Source organism: Danio rerio, chromosome 18, assembly GCF_052040795.2.
Source record: "Danio rerio strain M-AB ecotype USA chromosome 18, GRCz13ab, whole genome shotgun sequence".
In the NCBI taxonomy this organism is placed as follows: Eukaryota; Metazoa; Chordata; class Actinopteri; order Cypriniformes; family Danionidae; genus Danio; species Danio rerio.
In genome coordinates, this window is record NC_141038.1 from 36,325,912 (window position 1) to 36,348,767 (window position 22,856).

Below are 22,856 nucleotides of genomic sequence, written 5' to 3' on the forward strand. Positions count from 1 at the left end.
CTTCCAGCAGCAACCCATCTCTGGGAAACATCCATACACACTTATTCACACTCATACACTACGGACAATTTAGCCTATACCCAATTCACCTGTACCGCATGTCTTTGGGCTGTGGGAGAAACTGGAGCACCCGATATATATATATATATATATATATATATATATATATTGTCATGGCATACATAAAAGAATTAAGTTATTAGAAATTATTTAGTAAACCTAATATGTTTAGAAATATATATAATAATATTATTATAATATAGAAATTAGTATTATTATGGCAACATTCCTGAAAGCTGAGGAGGTGGAGGTAATCTGTGTAGAATATTCTGAGGCCTACTACAGAACCCAAGTACACAAAAAATGAGCATTTTTCTCAGGATAATATGTTTTTGTTCAGTTATTTCACTTTAAAGGCAATGTAAAGAACATATCAACTTTTTACCATAAAGGTGGATTTACTGAACAAACACGAAGGAGCTTGAGAAAAATGCCCACTTTAGGAGAAAATTTCAGATGGCATTTAGAGGATTTTGCATCTGACATTAAAGGCATCATTTTGGTGCTGATCGAGCAACTTTGACACTTATGGGACACATTACATTATTATTATCTTTATTATTATTGTCTGATATAAAATATTAACCACACCCAGAGAGTTACAAGATACAACAGTAGTGGCTGATGGGTATATTAAACAAGGCATAATGCGGATCTCACTTGGATGGGTAGTTTGCCTAGTAAAAGAAATGCATGTTAATCTTTTATTGATCTTGACTCTGCTCTGTATTAGAAGGCTTTTCCCTGCTGTATGTGGAGTTCATTTAGGCACCTGCATCCTTCAAGGTGACCCCCAGCCACCTTCACTTTTCAGCAAAGGAGATTTTGTTATTGGAGGGACTTTTACCATTCATTACTATCTGAGGACAGAGAAGCGCACCTACACTGTACGGCCCCAACCACTAATGTGCAGTGGCAGGTTAGAGTGCATTAGTTTGACAAAATTCCAGCAGATGCTTATGTTTTTATTTTTGTTTATTTTAGCACACGAGAGTTATAAGTTATAAGTGTTATAATAATAAGTGATGATAAGTTGTTGTTTTCTGCGTTTTTCTTCAGCATGGATTTCAGAGAGCTGCGCTTTGCTCGCGTCTTGCAGTTCGCCATCCAAGAGATCAACAACAGCTCCAATCTCTTGCCGGGAATCACATTAGGATATCATATATATGACTCATGTGCTTCTGTGCCAATGGTAATAAAAGTAGCTGTGCAGCTTGCCAACGGACTACAACTCGCATTTAACGACACTGACTCCTGTGCACAATCCTCTGAAGTTCTCGCACTAGTTGGAGAATCTGGCTCCACCGCGGCAATAACCACTTCAAGACTTTTCGGCCCTTTTGGAATTCCGCAGGTGCTTGTTGTGTAATCTTTAAGCTTGTAAATTGTTTTCACTGTTTTGCAAAATAAAAATAAATAAAATAAATAAATGCAATAAGGCAATTATTATTATTAGACTAATATTATTATTTATAATTATTTATTAATTATTCTTCTTTACGGTGCATTAAATAGGTGAGTCATTACGCAACATGCGCGTGTCTCAGTGACAAGCGACAGCACCCAACTTTCTTCAGGACAATCCCTAGTGATCACCATCAAGCCGCCGCACTGGCGCGGATGGTCAAGCGCTTCGGGTGGACGTGGATAGGGGCTGTGCGCAGTGATTCAGACTACGGGAACAATGGCATGGCATCATTCTTGAAAGCCGCGGAGGTGGAGGGAATTTGTGTGGAATATTCTGAGGCCTACTACAGGACTCAAACGCGCAACAAACTTCAAAGAGTCGCTGATGTGATCCGAAGGTCAACGGCTCGTGTCATTGTTGCCTTCATGGCTGCAGGAGACATGAGATTTCTCCTAGAAGAGCTAAGCCAACAGCCTCCTCCTCCGATGCAATGGATCGGCAGCGAGGCGTGGGTTACAGACCCACAGATGCTGCGGTTTAATTTGAGTATTGGTGCTGTTGGTTTTGCAATCCCTCGGTCCGTAATTCCTGGTTTCCGTAAATTTCTTCTTGATTTGTCTTCAGAGCAGGCGCTAAAGATTCCTGTGCTGAAAGAATTTTGGGAAAGCTCATTTGGCTGTAGTCTAAAACAACACACAGGTTATTTTTCTGGCATGCCCGCATGCGATGGCACAGAGGACCTTGGCACGTTAAAGAACCCGTACACAGACACGTCCCAGTTGCGCATCTCTAACATGGTATACAAAGCCACATATGCTATAGCTCATGCACTCCATGGTATTGTCTGCAACGGAAAACTTTGTGACAAAAACATCAAAGTAGAGCCCCGAAAGGTACATTTTCTAAGAGTGGAACAACTGAACCTTTTAATTGAATTCTTTTTTTTTTTTTAAACAATGCAATTTTAAACCATATTTAATAATGCTACATCGTATTCGTGCTACAGTACAGCCATAAACTTTACTGCAGTCTTGAACAATGTTGTAATATTTGTAACTGACTATTCAAATTACAACAGTCTGAAAAAATATTTTAAACAATTTGGAAAATATTTATAAAATAATTAAAACTTCACTTTAGGGCTAATTATTTTGACTCCATTTTTGTGTGTGATATAATATTAAACAGGCTACCATATTTGTGTGTAGGTGTACCTATAGCACATATTTAACCATAACCGTTATGTTCATCATGCAGGTTTCTGATCAACTTAAGCAAGTGAATTTTTCTAAAAATAATTATTCTGTTTCGTTTGATGCTAATGGAGACCCTGTGGCCGTGTATGAGCTTGTGAACTGGCAGCTTCAAGGAGATGGTTCAATTGATTTTGTGACAGTGGGCAAATATGATGCATCCCAGCCTAAAGGCCAAGAATTCAGCCTGAACAGAGCTATCATTTGGTATGATGGCACTGAAAAGGTATTAAATGTGTTCGATAATAACTGCTGAATGTTATGGACTACTCTAATAGATTTTTGACTCTGATATTATTCATTATTCATGATATTATTATTGTTCATCTGTCACCTGCAGGTGCCTGTGTCTGTGTGCAGTGAAAGCTGTCCACCGGGTACTCGGAAGGCTGTAAAAAAAGGAAGACCTGTTTGCTGTTATGACTGCATTAACTGTGCCGATGGGGAGATCAACAATGAAACAGGTCTTTTATTCTGCACATATAATCTAAAAATGCTGAATTGTCTCAACTGAAATTATTGTAAAATAACCCAATCAATATTTTTAAATAAAAGCCTAAGGTTTAACCTAAGGGTTGGGTTAGTCCAACTTTTATCCAAATTTTCATTGAAACAATGCATCATTTTAGAGGGTACATTTCAATCACACATGCAAATTGTTGTTTATGTTTATTTATTTATTTATATGACACTTTGTTATAAAGATGCACTAGTAGTTACAAGATATCAACTCAATTTAAATTAGTTTTTGTAATTGTTTTGCCACAAACAGTCAGTAAATTCAAACTGAAAGTTTTATTTATGCAATCATAACACACAGTTGAAGTCAGAATTATTAGCCCCCTTTTGATTTTTTTTCTTTTTTTTTTTTTATATTTCCTTAATGATGTTTACCAGAGCAAAAAAATTAACAGTATGTCTGATAATATTTTTTTTCATCTGGAGAAAGTGTCATTTGTTTTATTTTGGCTATAATAAAAGCAGTTTTTAATAAAAAAAATAAATAAATAAATAAAAAAAAACATTATAAAAACAAAATTATGAGCCCCTTGAAGGAATTTTTTTTTCGATAGTCTACAGAACAAACCATTATAATACAATAACTTGCCTAGTTACTCTAACCTGCTCAGTTAACACAATAAACCTAGTTAAGCCTTAAATGTCACTTTAAGCTGTATAGAAGTGTCTTGAAAAGATCTAGTAAAATATTATTTACTGTCATCATGGCAAAGATAAAATAAATCAGTTATTAGAGATAAGTTATTAAAACTATTATGTTAGGAAATGTGTTAAAAAATCTTCTCTCCGCTAAACAGAAATTGTGGGGGGAAAAATAAACAGGGGGGCTAATAATTCTGACTTCAACTGTAGGTTTATTGTAAAAAAAAAAAAAAAAAAAAACTTTAATAAAGGTCCCCATATAGAAAGCTGATATATGGTATGATATATGACTTCATATCAAAATTACACTTGGATTCAGATACTGTATATAAATTAATAATTGTCCAAATATTATAAAAAAAAATCACCATTTACATTTTTTTAACCACTAGAATGTGTGTGTTCATATCCAGCCATATACCCAGTACCGGGTTGCAGTTTGAAGGACATCCACTGCATAAAACGTGCTGGATAAGTTAGCAATTCTTACCGCTGTAGCCACCCCTGAAAACTAAGCCGAAGGAAAATGGATCAATGAATGAGATTTCTATTTTGGGATCTGTATTTCTATCTGGTCTTGTGGATTTGGCCACAGGTTCTCCTCCACATCACAGTGCATGTATTCATCAGCCATACATCACTGAAAGAACCTTCTGGCCTATCGTGTCTTGACTTTGTTCTGCTGTGATTAGGCTTTCTTGCACACTGGAATATATTCAAATATGAAAATATTGGGTGACGCAGTGGCGCAGTAGGTAGTGCTGTCGCCTCACAGCAAGAAGGTTCGAGCCTCGGCTGGGTCAGTTGGCGTTTCTGTGTGGAGTTTGCATGTTCTCCCTGCGTTCACATGGGTTTCCTCCCGGTGCTCCGGTTTCCCCCACAGTCCAAAGACATGCGGTACAAGTGAATTGGGTGGGCTAAATTGTCCATAGTGTATGAGTGTGAATGAGTGTGTGTGGATGTTTCCCAGAGATGGGTTGCGGCTGGAAGGGCATCCGGTGCGTAAAACTTGCTGGATAAGTTGGTGGTTCATTCCGCTGTGGCAACCGTGGATTAATAAAGGGACTAAGTTGAAAAGACAATGAATGAATGAATGAATGAAAGTATTGGTTGTAAAAGTGGTACATGGAATATATAAACCAAATCCGATGAAGAATAAGGATTCAATCTATAGATAATATAGGCCTGCTTGGATCTGTGTACCATCAGTTCATTTGATTATTATTTTTTTTTAATCTGGAAAACGAAACACCAGAAAAACAGTCAATATTCCGTTGTTCTGTAGGCACACACAAAAAAGACAAAAGATCACCTGTTACCTGTTTTTAACTCAAAACAGAGAATTAAAACAATCACAAAACAGAAACAAAAATAACAACCTTTATTCGTTTGATCAAAAAATGAACACTAAAAAAAGCAAGATTTCAACATGAGGGTGCTCGCTGCAGAGCCATTTGGGCAAGCTGAGCTCCAGCGAGGGGGAGCTTGAGCTTGAGCTCCACCTTTTTTGCACTTCTTTTACGAGTGATGTCACTGGGGGTAGGGTTAGGGGTGGGGTTGGTGTACGCATTAAAACAGCTTACAGGAGGCAGAGCGAGAGCTCATGCTCCCCCTCGCTGGAGCTCAGCTCTGCTCAAATGGCTCTGCAGCGAGCACCACTTCCCTTTTTCTGCAGAATGGTCAATAGCTATGAGGCTATAGGATTTAAATCAACTTCGCTTATCAACACACCTATAAATTACTTGCATATAAACCTATACTATTGGATGTTCAAAATATATGAAACGTATATATACGTGTATATATAAAAATATAAAAAGATAATGCTATGAATGCTCCAGCAAAAAGGTTTATTATGCACTTAAATTATTGGAAAGCAATGGGTTTAATAAATATAAAGTTGCTTAAGTAATTTTTTAGAATAAAATATATTTATTTTAGTTTTTTATGTTTGATATTTTATAGATTTTGCGATTCGTCAAGGGTTACAATACACACTTATGCCCAGTAGATGGCAGGAATGCACTTTCTAAATGGGTTTGCCTGTTACCAATAAACAGGCTAATGCACAAAAATGCTGGATGCCAGGGGCCATAAAATATAGTTATTAAACATAAAAGAAGCAGTGTCCAGAAGACACTTCTATACAGCTTAAAGTGACATTTAAAGGCTTAACTAGGTTAATAAGGTGAACTAGGCAGGTTAGGGTAATTAGGCAAGTTATTCTATAATGATGGTTTGTTCTGTAGACTATCGAAAAAAAATTAGCTTAAAGGGGCTAATAATTTTGTCCCAAAAATAGTTTTTTAAAAAATTAAAAACTGCTTTTATTCTAGCCAAAATAAAACAAATAAGACTTTTTCTAGAAGTAAAAATATTATCAGACATACTGTGAAAATTTCCTTGCTCTGTCAAACATCATTTGAGAAATATTTAAAAAAGAAAAAAAAATCAAAAGGGGGCTAATGATTCTGACTTCAACTATATATATCTAGTTCATGGGGGTTAGCTTAACCAAAGTAATGAAAGGAAACTTTTTATCAGCATTTTCTTTATTAAACCCATTGCTTTCCAATAATTGAATTGCATAATAAACCTTTAAAATTAGCTGGAGCATTCCTAGCATTATCTTTTAATATATATATATTTATATTTAGCATAATCTATTTTTATTATTCAACAGATATAATTCATCTATTAATCAGATTATTTCTATTTCATAAGCTTATTAATTATTATTTATATGATAAATAATGATTTTGTCCACTCAAGTGACTTTTTAGAAGTTTATGCGCACACACATACACACACACACACACACACATATCAAATCACTTGCATGTTCACAACTTATTGTATTTGCTTTTGTGAATTTTATTTTGTATGTTTGCACGAATGTTATTTGGGTGTTTATGCACGCATTGCGTTTATATTCATATGCAAGAGTTTTTGGGCGCTTATGCATAGATCTAGTTTATATGTATATGCGAGTGTGTGTTTGCATGTAGTGTGTTTATGTGCGAGTGTATGTAGGTGTATAAGTACATCAGGTTTATATGCAAGGCTCGTATATTTTGTACATCCAATAGCATAGGTGTATGAGTAAATTATAAGTGTATATGCAGTGCATATAGGTGTGTTTGCATTTAGCGAGTTTATATGTATGTGCGCATATATGTGGATGTATGCGTGCAAGTTTATGTATATATGCAAGTTTCATATATTATTTTGAACATCCAATAGTATAGGTTTGATTTAAATCCTATAGCTATTGACCAATCGGCAGAAAAAGGGGTGTCTCCATCTCGTGCGGACACACACCTTGAAATCATGTTTTTTTTTTTTTTGGTGTCCGTTTTTTGATCAAACGGATAAATGCCTTGTTATTTTATTTTTATTGTTTGTTTTAATTCTCCGTTTTGAGTTAAAAACAGGAAAACAGAAGCGCTTTTTTGTGCCAACAGAATAAACAGAAAAACAAAATATTGACTGTTTTTCTGTAGTTTCGTTTTCCAGAATAAAAGGAATAATCAAATGAACGAATGGTACACGGACCCTGCTTAGTCATCTTCTGCGATTATGATGTAATTTTATTTATCCTGAAACATTCATCTTCTAAACATGTAATATTGCTTTATATTGCTGAATATATCTTTTTTCCATAAAACTATGCATCAAGAGTAATGCAAGTTGCTTAATACTTAATACAGTTTTCAATTGTTTTGCCACAAATTTCAGAAGCCTGATGTTAATTTTTTAAACTCTAGACACAAAATTCCAAACTCTAAACTCATTTTTAAAATGCTTGGATACAATACACACAAGTCAACGATACAGTGCTCATAAAATCACCAGTTCAATATAACACAGTTTAACATAAAATTAATCACATTTCAAAATGCTACTCACAAGATACATAGGAAATAACTGAGTATTTATTTAAAGTTTTTTTACAATCATTTTGCCACAAATTTCAGAACCCTGATGTCAATTATCAAAACTCTAGACACAAAGCTTTTAGTCTTGCATTTGCGGGATCGTTAATTCACATAATCCTTTTATCATATAAATACCACAGGAACATTACTTTAGATCACCAGCACACAAGACGCGTATCGTTTCAATAAACCATCAACAGTCATTAAAAATTGCTGTTTAAAATATACAATACGTTTAATTTTGGTTCAAGCTGTATCATATATTTGAAACATCAATATTTAATGATTGTTTATTGAATTGATGTGACTGTTTAGAGTTTTGAAAAATAACATCAGAGTTCTGAAATTTGTAGCAAAACGATTGTAAAAAAACTGTGAGCAAAAAACAAAACAAATCCAAAAAAAAACGTTGTATTCTATTATCATGTGTTCATGTTTTATTAGCACTTGAATGCAAGTAGTTTTCCTCAAACATGCAACAGGCCCAATCCCAATTCTATTTTTGTACCCCTACCCCTTGGCCCTTCCAACAGAGTGTAAAGGAGAAGGGCTTCCAAATTTACCCTTAAGAAATGGGACAACACTACAACACCTGCACATGCCATCATCATAATATGTCATCGCGATCTCTTGCTTCATATGAGATCAGATGATCGCAACCGCTGTAATTATTCCAGTTGCGTTATTTTTTGGTATGTATCTTCAGGAAATCACTGAAGGCAACGATATCATGTTATCATAATGTGGCAAAAAGCTTAAGATTGTTCTGTGCATTTACACCCTGGCCATATTCATCTATGTAAACACAAGAAAAAGCATAATAGCAGACACTGTAAAGAGGTCATTCCCAGCCACTAGACATTTCTGACAGGGTATTCAAGTGTCAGAATGCTGTGGGACTGCTGTAAAGAAGTTATTATTATGGATCATAGATAGCGAAATTTAGCGTTTTTTATTTAAGCGTTATTTTATTTTATTTTTTAAAGTATGACGGTAAAACACAAACGCGGTTATGGATGTATTAAAACACAGTCAACGTCAGCATCATTAGCCCCCTGAATAATTAGCCCCCCTGTTAAATTTGTTCCCCAATTTCTGTTTAATGGAAAAAAGATTTTTCAACACATTTCTGAACATAATAGTTTTAATAACTCATTTCTAATAGCTTCTAATAGCATTTCTAGCTATTCTAGCTTCTAGCATTTCTAATATTTTATCTTTGCCATGATGACAGTAAATAATATTTTACTTGATATTTTTCAAGACACTTCTATACAGCTTTAAGTGACATTTAAAGGCTTAACTAGGGTAATTAGGCAAGTTATTGTCTGACGATGGTTTGTTCTGTAGACCATTCGGGGAAAAAATTGACACTTTCTCTTTAAGAAAATTATAATCAGACATCAGACATACTGTGAAAATGTTCTTGCTCTTCTAAACATCATTTAGAAAATATAAAAAAAAATTAAATCTAAGGGGGGCTAAAAATTTTGACTTCAACTGTTTGTTTGTTTGTTTGTTTGTTGTAAAAGTTTGTAATAATGACAAATGGCTGGTGTATTCTGGGAAATTTTCTTACCCCTTGGTTTCGAGTGTGGTCCTGACAAATCTCTCTTTCGAGGGCTATCTAGCCCTACCCCTTAGCCCTATGCTTTTACGATAAAGAGAATTGGGACGCCCCTACCACTTCACGTGAATGCACAAACCTAGGACTAGAGGTAAGGGGTAGGGCTAAGGGGTAGAATTGGGATTGGGCCATTGTTGACTAAAAACTTTAGGCAAGTAGTGCAAAGCTGTATAGCATAACACACACACACACACACACACACACACACACACACACACACACACACTATGTATAAAACATAATCTGATACCTTACTGTTGTTTTATTGCTATGGATCTTGAATGACAGCTGAACATTTGTTTTTTCATGTTCCAGATTCATTAGATTGTCACAAATGCCAACCTGACTACTGGCCCAATGCTGAGAAGATCAAATGCCTTCCCAAGCCAGTGGAGTTTCTGTCCTGGGATGAGATCCTTGGGAATACCCTAGCTGCTTTCTCTATTGCTGGCTCTTTAGTGGCTTTAAGTATGGCTTTAGTGTTTTATAAAAACAGAGTTTCTCCAATAGTGAGAGCCAACAACTCTGAGCTGAGCTTCCTGCTGCTCTTCTCACTGACTCTGTGTTTCCTCTGTTCACTCACTTTCATCGGTCAGCCCACTGAGTGGTCCTGTATGTTGCGTCACACAGCTTTTGGGATCACTTTTGTCCTCTGCATCTCTTGCGTTCTGGGGAAAACAATAGTGGTGTTAATGGCCTTCAAAGCTACACTTCCAGGAAGTAATGTCATGAAATGGTTTGGGCCTCCTCAACAGAGACTCAGCGTTTTTGGTTTCACTCTTGTACAGATTATTATTTGTGTGCTTTGGTTAACAATATCTCCACCGTTTCCTTACAAGAATATGCAGCACTACAAAGACAAGATCATTTTAGAATGCAGTTTAGGGTCAGCTGTTGGTTTCTGGGCTGTGCTGGGTTATATAGGCCTCCTAGCTTTCCTATGTTTTGTTTTAGCTTTTCTGGCCCGGAAGCTGCCTGATAACTTTAATGAGGCTAAATTCATCACCTTCAGTATGCTCATATTCTGTGCTGTATGGATCACATTTGTTCCAGCTTATGTCAGTTCTCCAGGTAAATTTACTGTGGCTGTAGAAATTTTTGCCATTTTAGCTTCGAGCTTTAGTCTGATTCTCCTTATTTTTGCTCCAAAGTGTTTCGTTATTGTATTTAGGCCAGAGGAAAACACCAAAAGACATTTATTGGGTAAAGTACCACCGAAAGCTCTCTGAAAACACATATCTTACATTAAAAATTGACCACTATTAGATATCACAGGTGTGATTTTACAGAGTCAACTATCACACAGCTGATATGTTTTTACCTGCCTGTACCATATGCACAAATTGTAACAGACATTACTTTTTGAAACAACAACAATCAAACAAAAAACTATCCACTGTATTAATTTTATCTGGTGGTCTGGAAAATATATATTCACCAAACATATTAAATTGTGCTCAGTCAATTTATCAAACAGAAGTGTAATGAAACTCTGTAATGAAACTGTGCGAATAGATCAGGATAGTGGGAGACAGAAGCAAAGCGATCTCAAGTCATCTAGACAACATGACAGAAGAGGTAACTGTGGGCTCTTCTTGAAGATTAAACTGGGACTGACTTTTTCCACTTGGCACATAGTGAAGTGAACTGAAGAGCGATTGTTTATACGATTTATGTTTGTAGCTACAGATACATGTTTTTTTTCATGACTGACCTATAATGTTTTATGGCACAATATAATAAAAAAAATGTTCAGAAATGTGATCCTCTTTCCATCATTTAATATTCTGGGAAAAGTGAATTTGTTTGGTGGACGTTGGTCTCGGTAACTTTTATTTCCTTTTGTTCCGGGAATTATTCATTTACAAATTAAGCACTGCTAACATAATGTGGGACACAGTAAAATACTGTGAATTCACACCTGTAATATTGACGTCTAACCTGTGGTTTGACCATACCGATCTCTCCAATTACTTTAAGCAACTATTAATTGGTATTAAATTTTTACTGTATGAAGAATGCTATTTTTCTTTTTTTATTGTAATCGTGGCATGAAGCCACTACTGCTGGGTGAGGCACAAATAAACTGCAATGATTTTCAGTAAGTACCTTCTTAACAATTGAGTATATGTCAGTCTCAAATTCTGTCAGCTCTAAAATGTAACTTGTGTATAGTTGCTTTATTGACAGTTGCCAAGTGCCCTGACTCGGTGTAATGCTGACTGTTAATCCTTGAAGTGTTTTTGTTGTTATATCTTACCGCTTTTCAGTTCTACTGTAGTTTTACATTTACATTCAAATGAAATATTTTGTAAAACACAATTCTGCCTTATAGATTTTCAGCTTGAAATATTAAACATTAATTTGTAGTGGTTCTTAAAAGGATAGTGACCCCAAAAATGTACACTAACCGTCAAAAATTCTGGGGTCAGATTTTATTTATTTTATTATTAATTGTTTAAATTTTTTTTCTGTTCATAAAGGCAGCATTTATTAAATGTAAAAAAATGTAAATATTTATTAAAATTGTAAATAACTGCTTTCTTGTTGTATGTAGTTTTAAATGAAATTATTACTCCAGTCATAATTGCTTTTTATTACTATTATCATTAATAATAATAATAATAATAATAATAATAATAATAATAATTAATAATTATTATTAGAGTGATTACTGAAGCATCATGTGACCATGAAGACTGAAGTAATGAAGCTCACTGGAATAAAGGATCAAATTAAATTATAAACTACATTTTATAACAGTTACTTTATAGTGCAAAAGCATTTAAACAATTTTACAACTTGTTCTGTATTTTTGATGAAAACAATGCAGCCTTTCTGAGCAGGATAAGCCTATTTTAAAACATTTAAAAATCCTACTTTTGACCAATGTACCCATGTAAATGTACCCGTTTATTACTCAGTCTCATGTGGCTTCAAACCTTTGTGAGTTTACTTCTTCTGTTGAGCACAAAAGAATACATTCTGAAGAAAGCTGGAAACCTGTAACCTTTGACTTCCAGTCGTTTAGTGGGAAAACCAGATACTGCCGATGTCAATGGTTAAAGGTTTCCAGCTTTCTTCATAATATATTATTTTGTGTTCAGCAGGAGAAACAAAAACAAACAGGTTTGGAACAGGTGAAGAGAGTAAATTATGACAGAATTTACATTTTTGTGTGAAGCAAAACCCTTTTCTGTCTTCTGATTTCAAAGGTGAAATGGTGATTTCAAAGGTGATTTCTGTCTGCTTAAGGTAGGTCAATTTATTTATTTTTTTTGCTTTTGATAAAGCAGCATTCAACTTAAGCTCAATGTTGGCAATGTCTTTAAATAAATTATTTATTTAGGCCTATTTTCATTATTCATTTATTTTCATTATTCGTTGATTATTATCTACAATTGTTGAGACATGAAATGAGATAGTAAACTAGGTCCCACTTTATATTAAGTGGCCTTAACTAATATGTACTTAAATAGGAATTAATAGTTTGTTACAATGTACTTATTGTGTAAATAAATGTATTTACCATGTACTTATGCTTGATTAAATACATGTATGTAATTACATCTGTAATTAACTTTTGTAATTACATTTGTAAATACAATGTTGACCATCCCTTACACCTTAACCTACCCTTAAACCTACCCATGCCACCAAACCTGTCCATAACCCAACCTCTATCCCAACTCAAAAGCACCACAAGTGTTCTCAAATACATTATAAACTCAGTAAGTACATTGTATTTATTTTTTGATGTAAGTACATAGTAGTTAGGGACACTTAATATAAAGTGGGACCGTAAACTATAGTCAACAACGAAAATGTAAGTAAAAACAGAAATAAAAACATTAATGAAAATGTCTTGTCTTAGTCCTGTCAAAATAGCAAACACTGAACATCTCTCTATATTTAGGTTAAAAGACTGCTTTATTTATTTATTTATTTATTTATTTATTTAAGACTACTTATTTATACTGAATGTTTATGCTTTCATTTTAGTTGCAAAAAGATCAGAAATTGATCGCGCACGCGCAGGGAAAAAAGGCAATATATGCGACACATGATATGCATCGCTCTCATGCCACGTTTTGAGGATAAATTCGCTTTTAGGTGCTGCTTTGAATAAAATAAAACTATTAAAAAGCACATCCCTGCTGAAAAAAAACAGCATAGACCAGCATTGCTGGTCACCAGCAAGACCAGCATATGTTGTGTTTTGGTGCTGGTATGCTGGTGACCAGCATGGGATGCTGGTGCTGGTATGCTGATAACCAGCATGGGATGCTGGTGCTGTGATGTTGGTGACCAGCATGGAATGCTGGTGCTGTGATGCTGGTGTTATGCTGGTGACCAGCATGGGATGCTGGTGCTGTGATGCTGGTGTTATGCTGTGGTGACCAGCATGGGATGCTGGTGCTATGCTGGTGACCAGCATGGGATGCTTGTGCTGTGATGCTGGTGTTATGCTGTGGTGACCATGGGATGCTGGTGCTGTGATGCTGGTGTTATGCTGGTGACCAGCATGGGATGCTTGTGCTGTGATGCTGGTGACCAGCATAGGATGCTGCTGGGATGCTGGCGCTGGTATGCTAGTGACCAGCAATCCCATGCTGGTCACCAGCATCCCATGCTCGTCACCAGCACCAAAACACATGCTGGTCTTGCTGGGATCTGGGTGCTATGCTGGTGACCAGCATGAAATGCTGGTGCTGGGATGCTGGTCACCAGCATCCCATGCTGGTCACCAGCACCAAAACACAACATTTTCTGGTCTTGCTGGGATTAGTTTTGTCTTGCTGGTCCACCAAACATAGACCAGCATCACCAGCAATACAAAGCTGGTAGACAAGCATGACCAGCAAGCCGAAGCTGGTCTACCAGCATAACCAGCAAGACCAAGCTGGTAGACAAGCATGACCAGCAAGACCAAGCTGGTAGACTAGCCTGACCAGCAAGCCGAAGCTGGTCTACCAGCAAGACCAAGCTTATCTACCAGCTTCACCAGAAAGACCAAGCTGGTCTACCAGCATCACCAGCAAGACCAAGCTGGTCTACCAGCATCACCAGCAAGACCAATCTGGTCCACCAGCAAGACCAAGCTGGTCTACCAGCAAGACCAAGCTGGTCAACCAGCAAAACCAAGCTGGTCAACCAGCAAAACCAAGCTGGTCTACCAGCATCACCAGCAAGACCAAGCTGGTAGACCAGCTAAACCAGCATTGACCAGCATAGACCAGCATGAAAATCATGAAAATCATGCTGGTCTTTGCTGGTTTTTTCAGCAGGGATTAATGACTACTTATAAAATAAAACATTCATAAAGGAGTATCTTATGAAAAAACACCAATTGACGGGCTCTGCTTTCGGTTTTAAAAGAATCAAGCAGCTTTAAAAATATAATTTGCTGAAGAGAAATGACAGGGAAAAAAAGATTAAACATATCGGGACTGTTAAAATAACATTCCTCTTTGATATATTCTTTCGACTCCGACACATCAGCTAAGATTATGAACGACAGAGTGTCTCTCCTGCTTCAGTAGCGTGTCCCGCTGGTTATAAACGAGGAGGCGGAGAGAATGCGAAGCTTAGTTTCGGCTCGATATATTTAAATAAAAACTAACAACGAGCTGCTTATAACGCTCAAAAAGTTAAACTAAAATGCACAACTCTTGTTGGTTGCACCTGCGGGATGCACAATGAACCTAACGCACCATTATTTTGATTCTATATTCGTGAAGAATGAGCCAACCGCATATGCTTAGTCATGTTGGTCGGGAATCTGCTTTATAACTTATTAGTTTATTACAATAATCACACTTAGCTTTGCCATCGTTCTTCACCACATATAGCCACTCAACACATCTTGCGGTCCATCTTTAATGTTTAGATTATTGAAGGTGCTATTGACGTTTTGAGAAAAAAAAAATTAATAGTACTGAAACTAAATTATTAAAAATGAACTTGCGGGACTTCATGTATGTCCTGCGGCAACATTATTTTTATTACACTTTAAGTGATCTGCTTGAGGTAGGTCACGTTTATCAATGGTAAGTTTTAGCCTAAGTTTACATCAATAACATAATGTGCATTGTCCATTAACATACAAAAAAAAAAAACATTATTATACACCATAGTAGTCTGTAGCCTATAAAAAGGCCGCAAATATTTTTAAATGCATTAAAAGACAAGCACATATCTTAGCCTTGAGTTTGTTCACACTCTGCCTGTATTAACATAAATGCTGTATTTTAATATAGCTAATTTTGATTAATTAGCTTTAACTGACAGCCTTTTCTTCTTTTTCCGCGGTTATGCAGCATTATATTTCACACGCATATGCAAGGTGACTGAATATGAAATTAAAATACAAAACATACTGAGCCATTAAGAAAAAACAAAACAAAACAACAGTTATACTTTAAAGCAGAACATTGACGTTTTGAAACAAAAAAGGAACTGAAACTAAATTATAAAAAATAAACCTGCCGGACTTAATTTATGTCCTATTTTCATTATTCATTTATTTTCATTATTCAATTATTATTATGTACTATAATTGAAACATAAAATGAGATAGTAAAATATAATCAACAACGAAAATGTAAATAAAAACGTAAATTAAAAACATAAATGAAAAGGTCTTGTCTTAGTCCTATCAAAATAGCAAACACTACATCTCTCTATATTTAGACTAAAAGACTGCTTTATTTTATTTATTTATTTATTTATATATTTAAGACTACTTATTTGTACTGAATGTTTGTGCTTTCATTTTAGTTGTCTTTCATTTCTTCAATTCTATTTTCCAAAACGAATCCTCTTTGCACTTAAAAAGTTTACAATAAACCAGGTAAACAAATGTTAAATGTAAGTTGAGGTGATCGCAAGTTCACAACTTTGAGGTGATGTGCTCTACCGGCAGGATAATCTATGTTTTTCATATGCGCACGTTTAAGATTTGAGATAATAACATTGCCATGATAGTCAAAGAAATCAAAACATTATTTTTACCCCAACGCAATTTAATCGGGCACTGAAGGCTAATAACTTAATTCTTATATTTGCTTTTTGACTTCTCACCATGTATCTTTTCTACAGCATAGTATAGTGTGAGAGCATGTCTATTACCAGAAAAACTAAATTAAAATTATATTTTAATTGAACACATCACATCACATACAGTAAGCTACGCCTACAGAACAGTCTGTTTAGCATTGTGAAAAGGCAAAGCTGAATATCTGTGGTTAAAGTGCCACCCAGCGGTCAAATGCTGCTGGCGCATCAAATACCGCCGTCGCCGCGGTATGAATGGCGGCACAAGGAACACATTGAAGTAGTAACATCTGTACCATATATGATATTTTGAAGTACTGCTGTAAAACAAACACAATGACTTACATTTTACATGTGAATATGAAACTGACCACATAACATTCTCACAGTATGGAAAGTTAATTACTTTACTGTTATTATGCTAACATTTTCGAAAACATCTACATTATGTAGATATAAAATTACATTTTGTGACCCAACAGTATTTGAAAATTGTATTAATGGTATGGAGACATTGTATTTGATATATGCCGGCTTAGTATGCAGGCTAAAATAGTTTTTAAAACATACCCATCTAAAAGAAATACTTCAACCGTGGTGTCATCCTTCAGATTTAGTTAGACCCATTGATGAAGATCACAAATCTCAATCTGGCCATCTTTTGCTTGCATAAAATCTGTAAATAATACGGAAAAAAAGAAGAAAAAAAAACAGAATTATTCATTGCACATATAAACATGTATGCTTTGTGTGTCTGTCTGTTTGTGTGTGCGTGTGTGTGTGTGTGTGTGTGTGTGTGTGTGTGTGTGTTTATGTAAAGTATATTCATTAATCATAACACAAAAATCAGTAAATAAAATTACTACATCTAATTCTATTTTTAAAATGTTTTTTATTTCTTTAATATATTGTTTACAGACATTTTTTTTTAGGATTGAGAAGTAGTACTTTGGACCGTGATTGTTAGCAGCCTGATTTTACAAACTGCTAATTTGTAGACGGTCCCTTAAAAAGCGATGACGTCACAGTCTTCCATAGAGTTAAGCGTGTTTTTCTACTCCTTTAAAACACCGAGTTTTACAGAAAATTGTGGTGTACATTTTGCTCATAATCGCCTGCAACGGTAAATAATAGAATTTGAAATTTTTACTTGCTGATTAACAAACTTATTGAACGCAGAGATCAGAATGTGCGAATATAAAACCAACTTTACCTCTTTGTTGTTTTGAACTGCATAAAGTTCCGATATTGATTCAGGGTTTAGAAAAGATTTGATTCTGCATTTTTGGCAGAAGCCGAAAAACAATCTTTCTTTACATGCATACAAGGCCACGTTGGTCTTTCAGAAAGAAGTTCAGGTAAATGCAGAGTTAATGCAGAGCCCGCACTGTTGCCAACTTTTCACGTCTCTTCTTCTTCTTCTTCTTCTTCTTGTGTGTTTTATGGCGGTTGGCAACCAGCTTTTGGTGCATCTGTGGATCCGGAGTTAACTAACCCATGTATTATAGTTAAACATAGCCCCACCAAAACAAAAAACACAATTAAAAAAAAAAACACCATTTTCCTATACATATGAATAAATTACTAAATAAATTCCAACTTACTAATGTCCCAAACTTTTGATATTTCCTTCTCTATAATACCTCTATATGATATAGATAACTATTCATCTAAATACTAAATTCTATTACTCAACCCTGTGTCTTTCAAATAGTTATAAACATATCTAAAACATACATCACCCGTGCTCAACTTTCGTATGTTCTTTATGTTGGGTTCCACTTGTTTTTCCTGTAACTGTGTGAATAATATATTTGTTTCTGTCTGATATATTGGGCAGTGCATTAATACATGTTCTACAGTTTCCTGGTTGTTACATTCACACATCCCATCTGCATGTTTGTTGATCAAATGTAATGTGCTATTGAGTGATGTGTGATTAAATCTCATTCTTGAGAACGTTCGAGGTTACTAAAGTAACCCTTCGTTCCCCGAGGAGGGGAACGGAAGCACTATAAGTGGATTTGATTGTTAAAATCCACGTATGGGAGGTTCGGTTCAGAAGCTACTCGTCTGAAAGAGTATTGAACGGGCCAATTAAGCATGAATTGGCAGCGCAAGCCTGCGCAGGTGAGCGGCATAAGCAATCAACTGAGTATATAAGCTCACCTGGCGCCAGCAGACGCTATCCTTTTTAAGCTGAAGAGACTTTTAACAGCTAAGGGACAGTCATTATGGCGACGGAGTATAGTGCTTCCGTTCCCCTCCTCGGGGAACGAAGGGTTACTTTAGTAACCTCGAACGTTCCCCTTCGGGGGGAACTCCAGCACTATAAGTGGATTTGATTGTTAAAATCCACGTATGGGAGCCCATTGAAAGCGCCATAATGACTGCACCTTACCAACACCCCCGATGAGGAGATAGTCAAGCAAGCGTGACGCACCCACATCATGGGGGGCGCGGTCCTCCAACGTGTCCCTGGCCCTAATTTATCCTACTTCAACAGAAGTTTTACGGATTTAGATATATTTTTTGGGAAGTCGTGAGCATCTAGATAATTCTAGGAAAATACGACAGTACGTTGGGAAGCGTGCAATCCCGATAGGGAGGACGCTGCGGAGGCCATCCGTTACCCAAGGGGGGATAGATGGCAGAATTTACATATGGACTAGCCCTAAAAAGGGGGAGTACGCATAGCAAAAGAGTGGTTAGCGGGGAGGGAAGACACGGGTCCGCCCAGGGGGGGGGGGACTTAACCGTGGCGGAATAAGCATATGGGATCGCCTAGTGGGGATCACGCATAGCAGGCACCTTTACCCAAAACCCGGGCTGACCAGCGGGCAGACCTACAACGTAGTGGGCCAGCAAGTGACTCCTCCGCTGAGTCAGTGCTGGGGGCCACGGAGGAATCTGCAGGGCTCACCTGACGGGGAACTTTACTGACAGATAAAAAGGCGCACGTATCTCCGTGTTAGGGAAAATGGCGCAGCAAGCGTGTTTCAACACCCTACCGAATTGTTTCCTCAATCACCAAGGGTTACCTAATACCCTTGAGGAAACCGGCTCCACTCGCAGATTGTAAAACCTTGCAAATGTGTTGGGTGTCACCCAGCCCGCAGCTCTACAGATGTCTGTTAGAGGGGCACCGCGTGCGCGCGCTCGAGAGGATGCGAAGCTCCGAGTGGAGTGCGCACGCGCTCTCGGGGGACGCGGCTCATCTCGGCTCTGATAGTGAAAGAAAGGCATCCACAATCTAGTGGGAACTTATTTCGGTACGGCACTTCCCTGCTGCCGACCGCTATAACAGACGAAGAGCTGCTCAGATGATCTAAACTCTGAGTGCGGTCCGGATAATACGCAAAACGCGAACTGGACAATAAAGAAGGGCTGGGTCTGCCTCCTCCGAGGGCAGCGCTTGCAGGCTCACTACCTTGTATTAAAACGGAGTGGTAGGAACCTTGGGCACATATCGCGGGCGGGGTCTCAGGACGTGAGAGAAGCCAGCCCAATTACAGGCACGAGTCACTGACCGAAAAATGCCTCTGGGTCCCCGACCCTCTAATCGATATCAACGCGACCAGCAGAGCTGTCTTCAGGGACAGAAATATACTGAGTCGAGGATCGAAGGGATCTGACGCGGCTTGCGTAGCGAGGGCGAGATCCTAAGAGGGCATGAGAGGGGGCGGATTAATTCGCTTAACGCCCCTGAGGAACCGGATGATGAGGTTATGCGTTCCCACGGTGCTGCCAGCCACCGCGTTATGAGAGCGGAGATGGCAGCCACGTAACCTTGAGTGTGGAGGGCGACAGCCTGCTCTCCAACTTCTCTCGGCGTAAAGAAAGCACAACGCTGATCTGGCAAATTACGGGGGTCTTCTCTGCGAGAGACACACCATTCAGTGAATAGACTCCACGTCAGGGCATAGGCGCGCTCGGGGAGGGGGCTCTAGCCCGAGTGACGGTATTAGCCACCGCAATCGGAGGTTACCTAAGTCTTCCTCGCGTCTAAAAATCTCCAAAAGATCGGCGAGGATGCCAGGTGGTGCCCTGTCCCTGAGAGAGTAGGTGCTCTCTCGAAGGGACTGCCAGGGGAGGGCTATCGCGAGGGAGAGCTCTGACATCCAGGTCCGGTTGAGCCAGAGGAGCGCAACCAGCAACCTGTTCCTCGTCCTCCCTGACCTTGCACAGTAACTGCGCGAGCAGGCTCACTGGGGGAAACGCGTATTTGCGCGTGCCCCGAGGCCAGCTGTAAGCCAGTGCATCCGTGCCGAGAGCACTCGGTCAGGGAAAGAACAACTGGCAATGAGCGATCTCGGGGGAAGCAACAGATCGATCTGGGCTTCCCCGAATCGCGCCCATTTCAGCTGAACAGACTCGGGGTGGAGTCTCCATTCTCCAGGACGCAAGGCTGCCGCGAGAGCGCATCGGCTGCACGATTTCAGCCGCGGATGACTCCAGAGGTGCAGACGGCGGGCGAGCTGAGACATGCGGCAAGAGCGCATACCCCCTATACGGCTGATATACGACACCGCCGCCGTACTGTCCGTCCTGACCAGCACGTGTTGCCGCTCCAGCACCGGAAAAAAACGGTGGAGAGCGAGGAACACTGCCAACAGCTCCAGGCGATATGCCAATGCAACTGGGTACCTTTCCACAGGTCCGCAGCCGCATGCCCGCAACGCACAGCCCCCCAGCCCGTGTTGGAAGCGTCTGCTGAAACTACAACAAGACTGGACGCCTGTTCTAGAGACACCCAGGCCTGTAGGAACGAGGGGTCGCTCCAAGGGCTGAGGGCGCGGCGACACAGCGCAGTAACAGAGACTCGGTGTGCGCGCGCGTGCCATGCGCGTCTGGGGACTCGATCGTGATCAGCCAGTGCTGAAGTGGTCTCATATAGAATAATCCGAGCGGCATGAAGCGGCTGCGGATGCCATATGCCCCAGGAGCCTCTAAAATAGTTTTAGTGGGACCACTATTTTACTGTCGAGCTCTCTCAGACAGTACAGCATCAGCTGAGCGCGCTCTCCGGAGAGGCGCGCTGCCATGGTGACCGAGTCCAACTCCAGCCCGAGAGAAGAGATCCTCTGCACGGGGGCGAGTTTGCTCTTTTCTCGGTTGACCTGAAACCCCCACTGGTGGAAGTGCCAGAGCACTTTGTCTCTGTGCATAAACAATTGCTCCGAGAGAGGGCAAATCAGCCAGTCGTAAAGAAATCGAGTATGCAGATGCCCGCGAGCCGAAGGGGCGCTGAGGCACCCTCCGCGGGCTTGGTGAGGACCCGCGGAGACAGAGAGAGCCCGAAGGGAAGGGCTTTGTATTGCCAAGCTCGACCTTCAAACGCAAACCGCAGGAACTGTCGGTGGCTAGGAAGAGTGGAGACATGGAAATACGCGTCCATCAGGTCTAATGCTGCAGACCAACCCAGAGGACGAACGCACCGGAGGATGCGCTTCTGCGTGAGCATTCTGAACGGCAGCTTGTGCAGGCAGCGGTTCAAAACGCGCAGATCTAGGATTGGCCGTGACCCACCGCTCTTTTTGGGCACGATGAAGTGTGGGCTGTAAAACCCGCTCTCCATCTCGGCTGGAGGGAGCGGCTCGATTGCATCCTTCGCCAGGAGGACAGCAATCTTCTCTCGCAAGACAGGGGCGGACAGGGGGCTGACCCTGGTGAATACACACCCGCGACTTGGGGGGCCGTTTCGCGAACTGAATCGCATAGCCGAGTCTGATTGTGCGTATGAGCCACCGCGAAGAGCTGGCCTGCGCTAACCAGGCAGGCAGAGCTCCCGCTAATGGACTCATCGCTACAATCGCTGACGTACCAGCAGTGGGGCAGCGCGGAGTGGGTGTGCTGATCCGGGAAGCTCGCGGGTCCCACGGAAAAGCTGGAGGTGAGATATTTGCTCACTCCGAACCCGAGCTCCGGAGGGGAGGCTCGAGGGGTGGGAGAAAGGAGACCGTCCTCCCAGCGCTCGTGAGCCACTGGCGAAACGCACCGAATCTGCAAGCTAGAAAGCATAGCGTCCCAGACTGGCAGATTTCGGGCTGTCACATCTGGGGAAGTGAAAAATGCCCTTTCATAATGTTTTCATGGCAGTAAAAAGTGCCGTTGGAAATGGGGCCCCGCCCTCCAGCGGGGAAAGAGCAAGTTCCCTCTTCTCCAGATGGCCTGTCCCAGGGGCGCTTCGCGGTCCGTTGCCGGACTTAGCGGCGTTCTGGGCAGGGGGGCTGCCTGCTTCCGAGGTGCCCGACGCGCTCGCTTCGCCGGAGGCGAGTGCGGGGGCGGAGCAGCTCTCGTAGGCGGGCGCCTTCGGCGAGGAGCAGGTATGAATGGCACGGCGGGTGGAGCGG

The 22,856-nt window shown here is 39.6% G+C and overlaps 1 protein-coding gene and 1 long non-coding RNA gene across 2 annotated transcripts in view; one reads left to right on the forward strand and one right to left on the reverse strand.

The window, feature by feature from the left end:
* Nucleotides 1-707: 707 nt before the first annotated feature.
* On the forward strand, nt 708-11,209 carry olfck1 (olfactory receptor C family, k1). The gene is made up of 6 exons (XM_087293251.1): nt 708-979; nt 1,120-1,414; nt 1,576-2,361; nt 2,726-2,947; nt 3,062-3,185; nt 9,763-11,209. Exons 1-6 carry the CDS (start codon nt 708-710, stop codon nt 10,674-10,676), a joined length of 2,613 nt encoding a protein of 870 aa, XP_087149377.1. The 3' UTR covers nt 10,677-11,209.
* Nucleotides 7,230-22,856, reverse strand: part of LOC141378718 (uncharacterized) — a 41,708-nt gene continuing 26,081 nt past the window's right edge. The window contains exons 3-4 of the long non-coding RNA XR_015515116.1: nt 17,074-17,179; nt 7,230-10,115 (exon numbers count right to left, since the gene is read on the reverse strand). This is a non-coding gene — a long non-coding RNA (uncharacterized LOC141378718). The remainder of the gene's footprint in view (nt 10,116-17,073; nt 17,180-22,856) is intronic.